Raw genomic sequence first — 14,030 nt, 5'->3', positions numbered from 1 at the left:
TTATAATCTGTTTGTAGGTTTGTTCCATAAAGCAGCAGCAATGAGCGGTTCCCCATTGGGAGCCTGGCCTTTACCGACTAACCAGTTAGATTTAGCCAAGAAACAAGCCAAATTTGTCGGATGTCCTGATGATAATGCAGCCAATATCATCAAATGTTTGAGAACTAAAACATACAATGAACTAGGAGAATCCTTACCGAAGTTTAAAGTAAGTTTCAGAGGTTTGAAATTTTATATTCCTTAACTTCTACATGACACGAGAAAAATGAGAAATGACGTATTGTTGTCATATTCAAATAATTATCATTGATTTACTGATGGTTTTGATATCTTTCATAATAACACAACAACAAAAATATTACTGATCAATAGCTTTACCAACAAAAGGGTTAAAAATCATTCTCAGGATGAAATTCAAACGTGCCTTTTCGGAAGTGATGTCAGATGAGTACCTAAAAGTTGAAGAGCTGCAAAAATCCTGAAATAAATGATTTTTGGCACATCACTTCCCTGCCCAAACATAGACAGAATAGTTACTTTTTTAAGGACAAAACACAAGCACTAGAGGAGAATCCTTAAGGCGCTCTAAGAGGGGTGCTTGTGTGAAAGTAGCGATTCACTTTGGATTTGAATTGCTGGAGATTAAATTCATTTGGAAAAACGTTTTCTGGAAGTTTATTCCACTTACACACAGTTCTCCAAATGAAGGAGTTCTTAAGCGGTGAAGTTCTAGGTGTACTGAGTTGAACCTCAAAACGATGAGCAGCAACAGTCCTTCGGGTATTTCTGATATGTACCGCTCTTGGCGGAATCGAATGTGCCAAGTCACTTGAACACTTTCTGTGAAAGTATCTATAGAAGAGAGACAAATCTTCAACCTTCCTTCGATGTGATGTTCGCATCTCCAATCAGGGGGATGGCTTTTTTCTGGATGGAATCCAGCAGCTTCAGGGTATGCTTAGGAGCGGAGCTTCAGTTGCTGAGGTGTGTTCTTCAATTTGAAGCTTCAAATTTTGAAAACTAAGACTGATGAACAATTATGTTGTAATTGGATATATTGAGAGTGATTGTCGCGATTGATTGGAGAGCGATAGTGAAGAAAACGACTGAAGGTAGTATATGGAAGGTAGGAACTAACGGGACTTTCAGTCAAACTCGTTCAAAAAACAAACTTACTTTATTTCATAAATCGCCAAGCTTTCGTCTCAATATTCAATTTTAAATTGTGAAACTCAGATTACTTCGTCATGACGAAGTCTCTATTCAGAGACGATAGCTTGGCGATATATATATATATATATATATATATATATATATATATATATATATATATATATATATATATATATATATATATAAATACTTGTTTTTCGCTACTTCTGTTTTTGAAAATTCATCAAAATTTTTTTTATTTAGCAATATTTTCCCTCCTTGAATATTTATCAGTCCATCAAATATCTGTTCGTTGGTTACGTAGATATTTGAGTTTGAGTGACTCGTTTTTTTACAAGGGAAATGTGACCATAGAGAAAGGTGAAAAATTTTGAAAACCCCGAGTCGACATATCTTCAAATTCGCATGTTTGACTTTGGAAATCAATGACAGATGAATGACATAATTTCAACAAAATCGTTTTTTAACCATTGAAGAATATTTTGCTCAAAAAAACTGACAGAGTTCATCAAACAAATATATTGAAAAACTAAAAAAAAAACGGTGAAATCAACCTAATTGTCTTGACTTGAAAAAAATATTTTTCCAATCTGCAAAGAACATTTGAGTTTTCATTTCTATATTTCCTTCATTGTTTTACTCAAAACGAACCCTTCATATTATTTAAAATGAAAAAACCAATCGGATTCCTAATAATTTCTATTGGTTGATGTGATTCCAAAAATTATTTGAAATAATCATAATAGCAAATCATGGAACTTAAACATTTTACTTCAATAATTTTGAAATATGGTTTCAACGAATAATAGTCTTTAAGGCAGGCATCACTTCATGCTAAGTTTTTGAACTTCTCGAGTAACGAAAAAATACTTTTTCAGGCGTATATTTTATACTTGTGATGCACTGTTTGGAACCTTTGGTGTAGTAATGAATATTACTGGAGTTTTTTCCCAACACCAAACCGTTATTTTACCACCTCGACACGTGTTTTGATCACCAAGTGATCACCAGCTTCAAGAGGAAGATCAAACTACATTTCATTTAAGACATTTATACAAGTGGGATGAATATTTTATGATAAATGTATGAACCATTCCTAAACAAAAATCTGAAAATTCTTGTCAATCTAGCCACAAATCTCAAGAAAGATCATTAAACATTTTATTATTACAAAAAATCAGTTAACGAATGAGATATATTTTGAAAAATCGTTCATATTGACACAGCTACTTTTCTAAATAGACTCTGGATGTCATTTTGAAAATGTACTCAGATTTTTTGAATTCTTGATTTTTAAGATTACAGAAGATTATATTACCCAAAAATTAACCAAAAAGTAATCTTGCCATAGTCTGAGGCAGAATATTAGGTACTTGATTTAAAATGAGACAAATCCGGTGAAAACAAAATTTTAACTTATTTCAAGAGCAATGATACCTTGAGTTTCAAAACCTCATGTGACAATTACTTCCAGGAATTTGGCGAAGATCCAGCTATGATTTGGTCTCCGGTTATAGAAGGAGATTTTGGACAAACAAGATTTCTAACTGGTCATCCAATTAATCTTATAAGCAACGGACAATTTAGGAAAATACCGTTTATGACGGGTCAAACTTCTCAAGACTTTGGTCAAAGGGCATTTGGTGAGTAGAAGAAATATTTTCATTTTTATCAGTTTTATTTCTGCGGTTTTTTTTAGATTAACGATATTTCATTTTGAGAAAAAAAGTTTTTTTTACAATTTTTGTTCATAATAGGTATTCAGTCATTAGTTTCATTCTTTGCACTTTTTCAAATTTGAGAAAAGATAAGTATTCAAAAAATATTTTCCTAATATAATGAACATTTCAAAAAATCGAAGTGACCTTTCTGAAGATGTTTCAGCAATACATTATGTTATTATACAATGTGTCCAAGAAAAGCAAAACCACTATGAGAAAATCGGAAACCGTAAGAGATAAAAAGTTGGTTGACTTAGGAAAAAGTTGCCCATTTTGAAGTTATATTAAAATCACCTTTCAAAATTTGCTAATCGAACGATTATGATGACACATGAATATTCAGTTGTCCTTACCATAAATAAACAATTAAAATTGATGATGATTTCTCAGAGGCTAAACTTCGTATGTCTTGAAAAGTGGCGAAGAAATATTTTTTGTTTTCTCGAATCTTCTCGAATAACATCAGGAAAAAATTAAATAGACATTGGCGAATTTCGGTTCTTGTCGAATACTTCCGGAACTGATCGGAATTTCCGAAACCTGATTCTGTATATCTTACTGTTTCAGATTTTCCAGTGCTGACTCTTCTTATTATAGACACAGAAAATAAAAATTGTTCATGTATTTATAATTTTCAGCTGTCATCTACAACGAAACTTTGTCAAAACAAATGAATGCCGAATTTGACAAAATCGCACCAATAGCATTCCTTTACGAAAAGAACACTGAACAATCGAAAACTATCAGTAAGACCCTCAAAACATTCTATTTACAGGATAAGCCTATTGACAAAACCCAAATTCCTGGTCTATCTCAGGTAAATATAACGAAAATAGATACATTTTGAGAAATATTTTTTGTGAAGAAGTAACAGTTTTTGCATTTTTTTTGGGTTTTAACCTTCCACAATCTGATGAATCAATATAAAGAATGAATCGATAGAGAATGTATTGAAGTGCAGAAAAAAGCAGATTGAAAATATCACCCCGAGAAGTTTCTGCGTGAAATATTAACCACTGAATAAGTCAGTATTTAGAAATTTTACTACCAAATTAATATCACTGGAAAACTGAAAATATTTAATTTAGCTTTTCTTCAGATGGTTTCCTTTTTCAAAAAAAATATTGCTTGACAACGGTAACGTCTCGAATAGAAATACGTTATACTACATTTGACAAACTTCAAAATAATAAACTGCATGAATACAGAAAAAATTGTTGTCTAAGTATTTAGTTTGAGATCATTTTTTCGTCTTCAACCTCTCGCCTCAGCAAAGATAATTAAGTACTATCATCTCCACAGAACTGGTTGCAATACCAATACATTTTCAAAAGGTTATTTGCATAAGGAACGTTCAGTTATTGAACAGTTATTGAAATATATAGATTATACAATGGCGACTAACTCAACAACAACACACTTAAGAAACAACTAACATCATTTCATCAGACCATTATTATTATTTTTTTCACCGAAGTATGCGCTGATCTGGCCCTATCCCCCAAAGCCCCGATACATTCGGGAGGATGCGCCAGCATTATCAACCAACGACCACTCCCCACACCGTGGGGTAAGTTTTCATTGGGTCCTTGAATCATGTGCCCTGAGCAAGCGCAGTGAGCCAAGAACTACAGCCTTCTGCATCTGTCCGGCTAAGATTTCTGCCTTAGTGCGGCAGGCCAATATGATTTTAAGAATCGAGAGTAGAGAGAGCATCATTCCACCAAGGACTCCAATAAGCAGAACAATCATATTAACAGTGTGGTCTGGATAGAGTATGTAAGATTCGAAGAGAAAACCTCCTCTTTTCAGACGATATTCGTCTCGCCAGGAGCTGAAAACTCCACGACAAATATCTCTTGCTCTGGCGGTCGAGAAAGACTGCATCGGGCTTATTAGCTTGTATGAGCCTGAGGGTGGGGAACGAATAGTTCCAATAAATTTGGCACTTGTCATTCTCCACAACGGATTCAATAGCCTTCGGAGCGCAGGACAACACCGGTGTCTCGTCAATACCGTAAGAGTACCGCAGATGGTAATATAGCACTCAAAGGGCCGCGTTATGTCGATGGATATAGGCCGAGACAGCATATGCTGGACATGCTGATAGTAAGTGCATTTGAATCTCGGGCGCCTCGTGGCAGACCCTGCACCTTGTGTCAGGAACCTCTATACCTATCACGACACTGCGGTAGACTAAGGTGTTGGAGATATCATCCTGGCAAGCCATGATGAACTCCTCAGTTTCCGACTTCAGCCCACTCGACCTGAGGAAAGCGAAAGTCAGGCGCTTTGATAAGCCAAGGTCTCCAATGTTATTGCAGAAGACCCCATGCATTGGCTTATCCTTGTGTTTCCGCAGAAGTGAGGTGATCTCTGCGGCTTTTATATGAGCGTTTTGCTGAACGGGTTTCAACTCGGTGACAGAGTTGTGGTCACCTCGTTCAGTGTCGAAAACTAAATGGAGTTCATCAGCTGCTCGGGCAGCTGCCCTAAAGAGACATGCACCCTTTCCTGCTTTCTCATGGTCACAGACCATGCAGAGAAGGGGATACGACTTTACAGGCTGAGTCCAGTACCATTCTGTCATGTAGACACTCCAAACTCAACAGTCCACGGCGTCCCTGTTGTTGGGGGAAGTACAACCGTAGAACGGACGATTTGGGTTGTAAACTCCTATAGAAATGCATCATTTTTCGGGTCTTTACTCCTGAGTCCACTTCACTACTCCAAACGATTAGAGTAAGATTGGAATGTCAAGCATATTTGTTGTCGCAACTTTGTTCTTCCCCGACAGTTCCGATGACCAGATCTGTCGAAGTTTGTTCTGATACTTGCCGCGGAGAGAGTTCTTCACTGCTGTTACCTCTTGTGAGTGGTGTTGTTCCATCCCGAGGTAAGTATATGTCTCTCCGGCATCCAAATGGTGTAGGATGCTTCCATCTACGAGCTGCAGATCCTCTCCGTAGTGCCCGCATCGTCCTCTTTTGAGATGGACCATCTCATTATTATTATTATCATTATATGTTCTTGATTTGTTTGAAAAATTGAGACGAATTGGATACATATTTGATGTCAGAACGATTTTGGAAACTACCAAAACGTTGACATCTCTTCTCAAACGAACAGAACTCGACAGAACAAATGGGAAAACGAAAGTTCACCTTTTTCCTGTGTGAGAAGAAGACTTCGAAATCCCTATACGTAAGAGATAATTGACATAAAAAAGACAGATAATAGGGTCGGAGATAGCGAAGCAAATTTTTGAATCAACTGGTGATCACGCATTGAAATAGAATGAAACAAAAATTATTATCGAAGAACCTTAAAAAATTCATATTTACTGTTTTGGCTTGTACCAAGTGTGAAATATGAATTTCAACAGAATTTTCGGATAACTGCACGTGTAATATGTGTATTCATGAACTATGGAATATGATATCTGGACATTTTATTTTTTTATTGTTTTTCAAAAAGAACATAACTGTTTCCAATAACTTTTTAGTTAAAGGAAAAACTGAAACCTCCAGCATAAAATAGATCCAAAACAAACTCGTTTCCCAATCACCGGAAATGTAATACTCTTCCCGAACCGCGTTTCATCAACCAAGTTAGCCTCTTCAGGAGATGAAATTTACTTCTGAAAAAGTGCTCATTTTGGAATGAATTTTTAGATTTTGAGAAAGATAAAGGGTTGCCTTCTGTAACATTTCGGAAGGTTATCCCCTTCCGAAACGTAACCATCTCAAAAAGTTGAGTATAATAATTTAATTTTTCCAGAATTTATTCAAATTCTGAGTAGACTTTGTAAATGCGACAAGTTACTGGCTAATTGGACTCTTCAGTGGTTTATATTAGGCAGTAACTTTTCTTCGAAGTAAACTTTTCAGTTTGCCTTTCATCATACTCTCTAACAGATCCTCTGTATTTCATGTTTCGTATGTGTTCGTATCATAATGTGTGTTCATCAAATGTGATGTCAGTGTCTTCAGGCCTTGATTAGCGAAGTAACATCCACGATCACCAGATTTCGCATCTTGATTTATTTTTGTGTATGTATTCAAAAAGTGGAAATTATTGATTACAAACATCGTCAAAATTGTTCACGGGTGACATCAAATCACACAATGTGCAATGTTTCGAATAAATACAGGTGATTATCAATGAGAAAGGATATATCCCTTTGGATAAAAATTTTGACGGGACTCTATATTTTTCTAAACCGTTTACGTAATCCCTAGTAATGAATCTGTCTTGTTTTCGTTTGACTACCCTGTATGCTCTTAAAGAGTATATATGGTATTGGGATGTTAATATTTCAGCTATTCTTTTTTTTTGGTTCATCTTTCGGTTATTATTTTTTTTTTCAGTTTATTTATTTCTATTGAATAACATTTATTTTTTAGTTGTATTCTGATGCTGTTGTGGGATTTGGAGTTAACAGAGCTGCAAAATTAATATCGCAATATAGTAACCAATCGGTATTCTATTATCGTTTTAGTTATCAGGGACGTTACAGCCACTTCTATAACCCAGAAAGCAACAATACTGTTCCATTCGGTAAGTTAGATTTTATACAGTTGGTACAAGAGTACAAAGAAATGGTCAGTGGTGGATTTTTTTTGAAGTTCCATTTAATTTTTTTAGGTGTGGTTCATCATGATGATTTGATATACTTATTCTATATGCAGAAACTATTTCCACTTTTCAAAGACAATTCACCCCAAGAAATTGAGATGGTGACAAAACTAACAGCGCTCTACTATAACTTTGCCAAAACAGGGTAAGAGATATTTTTTTCACAGTAGGAACACGCATTTATTTTTTCATTCTTTCAAATAATTGATGTGGTCATTAGAGGTCTCTAACTGTTGAAGAAATATTCGACATACTCAAAATTGAAAAATGAACTTGATTTAAACTTGAATTCGAATAAATTTCCCCTAACACTAGCACCACTCGTGGTTATCTTGTAAACATTTAGAAAAATACGACTATGACCTCATTTAATTATCCGTAGTTATGCAGCTGATTCCTGTAATTATGAGTTATTAATAATAATAAATACAATTACTTCTTATTTCTACCTCCTGATCGACAATGATGATGAAAATAATCCTTGAAAGGCATAGGTTACTCGTATTTCAAATTTTACGCTTTTTGGTAGGCCTAAAACTTCGGAATTTTCAATTTTCAATTTGAAGAATTTACAGTTATATTTGTACTTCCAAACAGTTTTCATAGCTTTGGTTTTCCCAACACCAAACCATTATTTCGAAACCTTGACACATGTTTCGATAACCAAGTGGTCATCTTCAAGAGGAAGATCAAACTAAATATACTTACAGTGTTATCCTTATTTATATCACAAACACCTATTCTAGGTTCTTGTGTCTTAAGTGTCTTACATTGATTTCACAATATTGCCTCATCTACTAGTTCAAATTAATTTCACAATGTGTCCTTATTCACTAGTCAGGTGAATCTTATAATTAAAATACAATTAGGTATTGGTCTACCATCGCTATTCATAATATTATTATGTTTTCTTTTTTCTACACTCTCATATGCATCTAGATGCCTGTTGTTGTTAACTTGTCTAACTGATCCTAATGAACTAAAGTCTATGGTTTTGTTGCAAAATATAATGGGCAACTGCTGATTTTTCAGGTCTTTCATATTTTAAGTGTGCTAAGTGTTCCTTATATCTTATTTTGATAGATCTTTTTCTCTGTCCATAATATTTTGGACAGAGAAAAAGGACTTTGTCGTTTGGATTTCCTGAAAGGCTCTGTAGTGTATGACTTGGTTTGAATGTTGGAAAACAATCAAATGTTAATATGAAATAAATTTTTTTTTCAAAAGGATCGTTGGTTATTAGATGACATCTGAAGGTAACGTGTGCTCTGTCACAATGACAAATACTTTGAAAGAATTACTCAAATTATTGAACACATTTTTGTTGGGACAGTAGCCACACATTCCAGAATTATGAGATGCTAGTTGAATTTATTATTAGATTTTTATTTTATTGTGAAAAGTAATTCATGCAAGACAAATTTGTCTAGAGTTTTTTTATTAAAGAAGACAATGGGCAAAAATAAACTTTTTGTCAATGTTTACTGTTTGGAAAAAAAAATTATTTTATTGAAATTTGCATGGGTAGAAACTGAATTATTCACAGAAGTTATCATTTTAGATAAAGACATTTAATATATAAACCACTAATGGCCGTGGACTTTTGAGTTTAGAAATCTACATAATATAATGTTACTGGATGGAGCATGTAAAGTAATCTGGAATTCGCATCTACTTCTCTGCATGGTCCGCGATCATGAGAGAGTAGGAATTGTAGCATTTCTTTTCAAGGTAGCAGCTCTAGTGGCTGATGAACATTCAACACTGAACAAGGTGACCAGAACCCAGTCACCGAATTGGAATCCGTTCAATTGCAGAAATCACTTCATCTCTATGACGATGCAAGGGGTCTTCTTCAATAACATTGAGAATTTCGGATTATCAAAGCTGTTGACTTTTGCTTTCCTTAGGTCGAGTGGGTTAAAGTCGAAAACCGAGGGGTTCATCATGGTCTATCAGGATAGTATATTCAACACCTTAGTCTATCATAGTCGCGTGACGGGTATAGAGGCTCTTGACATCAGGCAATGAAGTGCCTGAGACTTTCATGCTGTCAGGATGTACACATAAGAGGTCTCAGCCTATCTCCATTGACATAACGCGACGCTACAAGTGCTATATTACCATTTTCAACTCTTCTACGGTGTTGTCATATGCTCCGAGGGTTATTGAATCTATCATGGAGAATGAGATATGTCGAACTCATTGGAGCTATTGATTTTCACCCTGACGCTGAAACAAGATAATAAGCTTTATGTACTTCTTTGCCACCATCAAAAAGACGATATTCATCGTAGAGTTTTCAACACTGGGTGAGACGAATATTGTTGGAAAAAAAGTATGAAATATCACGATCTCTTTGAATTCCGTACTCTTTCCAGACCACTCAGTTCCTCAGTCGAGGTGGTTGTTCTGATTATTGGAGTCTTTGGTGAAATAATGCCCTCCTTTCCTTCGAATTTCAAGAACATGTCGGCTAGCCGCATTAAGACAGAAATCTTGTCCGGAGAAATGCAGAAGGCTGTTATTCTTGTGTCCGATAAGATGACTTACCTCATGAGTGGTTATTGGTTGCACCCCCCCCCCCCCCCAAATGCGTCAGGGCTCCGGGAACAGTGCCCAACTAGCTCAACCTTTGGGAAGAAATAATAATTTACAGTTACTATGACATAAAAACCTCCATCCTTCAGGGATCACATAAAATTAGTACATAAATGGTCTTAGGACCAATTCTTTCACATAAAATCACAATTTTTCTATATAAACCACGAAACATGACACATAAACATGGGTTTATGAAAAAAAACCAGAAGTGAATAACATGAGTTTCTTGTAGTGCAAATTTTGAAAACAGATGACAAAGTTTTATTTACATGATGTATGGTTCAGTGGAGATTTCAATTGGAACTTGAACGAGTAAAATTTTCATATTAGCTCTGAATTCCTCAAATTTTACATGGACTATTTTATGCTTTTCAGAAACCCCATTCCAATTGCTATAGAAAAGCTTGATAACGTAAAATGGGAACCATTTACCATGAAGGAACAGAAGTTCATGGAAATAGGAAACAAACTTGTGATGCAGGAAAAAATGAATGAGAAACGATTTAACGAGTGGGACAAGTTGTTCCCCATTTCGATGTACCAAAAGAATAAGCATAGTCATTGAAGAGGTATCAGTTTGAAGACTAGTTTCATAGTTTTCTATTAGGTACCTAAGACCATTGGTTTGTTGCGCTTTCTGGCCATATCGAAGGTACTTGACTTTCTTGATGTCGCTGTTGACAATAAAAATGTTGATTCTATATGTATAGTTTGTGTACTTGTCTGAATAAATATTGTTTTATTGAGCTTTTATTTCATTTTGGGAAATGTAATTGTTTACGTTACTAATGTCAGTAAACAACAACTGATAGAATTACAAAAAAAGATGAGGAATTTACATATTTCATAAAAGAGTTTTCAGGGGATATTATTTCACTGTTACGAAATTGAATTCTTACCATGCGGAAGTAAAATAAATATGAATTCTGAATTATCAGTAGGTACATGAATGTTGCGACAAAAATTAGAAAATTTCAAAACAGTGTTGAGTAACAAATTTGTCAGACATTTAACATAACTACAAATGAAAAAAAGGGTTGAAACTCACACAAAATTTAACTTCTAAAGGAATGAAAAGGGGTGAAAAATAATGATCTTGTTATAGTTTGCTTTTTTTGAAAGCAAATTTTGAATTGATTTTCTGAACTCGATTAAGTCTCTGAAACTTTTCATGCCGATGAATTATTGTAATGTTTTTACTCTCAAAAATGGTTTTGATGAAAGGTTGGCTATGAGAGTCGTAAGTCATTCGTTTGTCAAGCGTTATGGAGTCGTTTTGCAGGCTGTGTTCTCAAGATTTTTTTGGTACAACAGTAGGGGGCTGTGTGGCATGGTGAAGTTGTTAGAAACGCAAGTTTCTGAATGCACAAAATGGAACTTTTACGAACTGTAGCGGAATTCCGCTACCGTAGCGTAATTTACTCGACGGTAGCGGCGTAGCGGATTTGAACATAAAGTAGCGGATTTTTCTACAAATAATCAATATTGAAAATAATATGAAAGAAGATGAGGCAGTGGACAGCACTGGAAGCTGACAGCTGACAATTGAATTAATTCACAGTCAATACGTTATAGTCTCATTAGCTGAGGCCATTACATGATAGCAGAGAAGATGAATATTTTTATTACTATCATAAACCATAAACCTAACCTCCAATATCTGGGAACTGAAAACTGAAAGTCTCGATTCTCTCGAGTATTATGAATTATATGGAACAAATTACAGTGGAAATAGAAGATAGCTCATCTGATTGTAGCTCGAGCGAAAGAGCTACCGCAGTTGAAATTGACGGGTACCATCTACTGAGTTGCGCGGTTGAAAATTGGCATGATCCTGATTCAGCGTCAGATGTACAAGCGTAGCGAAATATGAAGCAGTGTAGCGGAATTTTGGTTCATGTGTAGCGACTTTACAGTTCATCCAGTTGGCAATATATGTAGATTCAGAAACGTCCGGCGTTCGTTCTGGGTGAGAGTGCGTAATGTTCCGAATTTGACGCCAAAAGTGAATATCCATACTCCACTGAATTTTGGCTTGAACATTATTATTACTGTTTATGGTTTTGAGTTCGAAAAATCATTTTTTATTTTTATCATATAACATATTGAAAGTATGAAGTAACATAAGAATGTATTAGCACACTATGCTTGAATAGTTCTACGTAAAGGATTTTTTCATTTGAGGATGCGAACTCTCATGAAAAACGCTGTTTGAACAGACACTTTTGAGGAAAATGCGTTTGGTCCAGAACAGGAGTCGGCAAGTAGTTTTAGGAAAAATTTCAATGAGGTCCAGAAAAAAAACAACTGATAACAATGAGGTGCTACCTATGTATTATTTAGGTTTCAAATCCAATTCTGAATTATACAACACGAGACCTGAAATCAATGTGAGAAAATACACCGACGGACTTGAACCAGTTTGGTTTTAGAGAGGAACAGCAAATTCGAAGTGGGTCTTCTGGTGGGCGTCCGTTAATCTCGAACGATATTTATTTTTCAAAAAATTCATCTTTGAGAAAGATGTTTCACATACGTATGTCGAACCAAACATAGTGTCCAAATTTATAGCTAGTTTCTTGTAATTTTCATATTTTCCGAGATATATTTTATCTAAAATTCTCATTAGGAAACCGTTTCAAACATTTGCAAATACACATCCTCTTGAAAATCGATTTTCTCTATTTGAAGTGATGGCTTTGACAGATTGAACAACTTGGCAGCCACATCTGCCCATTCTGTCGCTACTTAGATCGGTCAGATTCTCAATAACTGAACAGTGTCTTTTAAAGAGTTCTTTTTATATTCAAGAATTGTCGGAAAATTAATGAATTTTCGTTTTGCAATATCATTTTCAAAGATATCCAGCTTGCGATGAAAAGCAGACATTCTTTGTATCAGATCACATAATGATTCAACATTTTTCTTGTAACTCTGTGTTGAGGGCATTCAAATATTTCAAAATATCGTTCAGGAAAGCCACAACCAGCATATTGCGCTTGTTTGTTATGAACTCAAAGTGCTTCTGAGTATCTAAGTTTTGCAAGAAGGAGGTTTCTTGTTCTTTAATTAGCCAGACTAGAAGGGATACTAATCAAACCATATCAGTTGTGGGTACTTGTAAAACAGGTTAGCTAGGAAACTCAAAATAAAATAAGTACTAAGTTTAATTATATGTGGCTTGAAAATATTTAAGGTATTGTATGCCTTATCTACGTAATAATTTATACTTGGTATACTTGGCGGTCCGAGGTTCGACCTTTCGCGGTCCACCTGTTGCTGACCGTTGCTCTAGACTCTAGACTCTAGAACAACGAAAACAAATTTGAAAGTAGTGTGAAAATAAAAAAGCAAAAAAAAACAGTGAAGGAAGCAATTTTTGAAAGTTTTTCAGAGTCTGATGTGAAGAATCACTCTAACAAAGAAATTGATGAAGAAGCAATAGGAAGACTAAAAAGAGAACTAAAAAAACACAACTTCCGCTAGAAGTTTTAATTCTACCTATTACATCTGTGACATTTTTTAAATTATGATATTTATCGTTTGTTCACGGATTGTTGAGAGGATTATGGTACTGCTAAATACTCAGGAACGGTTGATCCGATTTCCAAAAATTAAAAATTCTGAGATGAGAATCGAAATTGCTATCAAACATGTTATCATACGCCCTTTTCATAAAAAAAAATAATAGCTCAGCGATGAGTGATACAACAAATACTATTGTCAGAAAATACTGAAAAAGATATCTTTTTACGTAAATTTTGTGCGACTTTGATATTTTGTCTCGTTTAAAAGTACTAAATTAAGTTGGTGGAATGATTATTCAATAAAGGCAAAATTTTATTCAGATAATGATAATGTAGCGAAACAAATTTAAAATAAGGTACTGGAGTA

The 14,030-nt window shown here is 34.8% G+C and overlaps 1 protein-coding gene across 1 annotated transcript in view; it reads left to right on the top strand.

The window, feature by feature from the left end:
- LOC111507075 (juvenile hormone esterase) overlaps positions 1 to 10,882 on the top strand; it is a 33,795-nt gene extending 22,913 nt beyond the window's left edge. Inside the window, exons 6-11 of the mRNA XM_074180027.1 lie at positions 18 to 208; positions 2,648 to 2,816; positions 3,533 to 3,711; positions 7,301 to 7,454; positions 7,542 to 7,677; positions 10,512 to 10,882. Of these exons, the coding sequence (XP_074036128.1) occupies positions 18 to 208; positions 2,648 to 2,816; positions 3,533 to 3,711; positions 7,301 to 7,454; positions 7,542 to 7,677; positions 10,512 to 10,701 (1,019 nt within the window). The 3' untranslated portion in view covers positions 10,702 to 10,882. The remainder of the gene's footprint in view (positions 1 to 17; positions 209 to 2,647; positions 2,817 to 3,532; positions 3,712 to 7,300; positions 7,455 to 7,541; positions 7,678 to 10,511) is intronic.
- The last annotated feature ends 3,148 nt before the right edge of the window (positions 10,883 to 14,030 follow it).

This window comes from Leptinotarsa decemlineata, unplaced genomic scaffold, assembly GCF_025532065.1.
Source record: "Leptinotarsa decemlineata unplaced genomic scaffold, Ldec_3_MD MMD2_tig00026282_RagTag_RagTag, whole genome shotgun sequence".
Taxonomy (NCBI): domain Eukaryota; kingdom Metazoa; phylum Arthropoda; class Insecta; order Coleoptera; family Chrysomelidae; genus Leptinotarsa; species Leptinotarsa decemlineata.
Note: the sequence above shows the minus strand (reverse complement) of the source record. Positions and strands in the feature narration are given on the sequence as shown.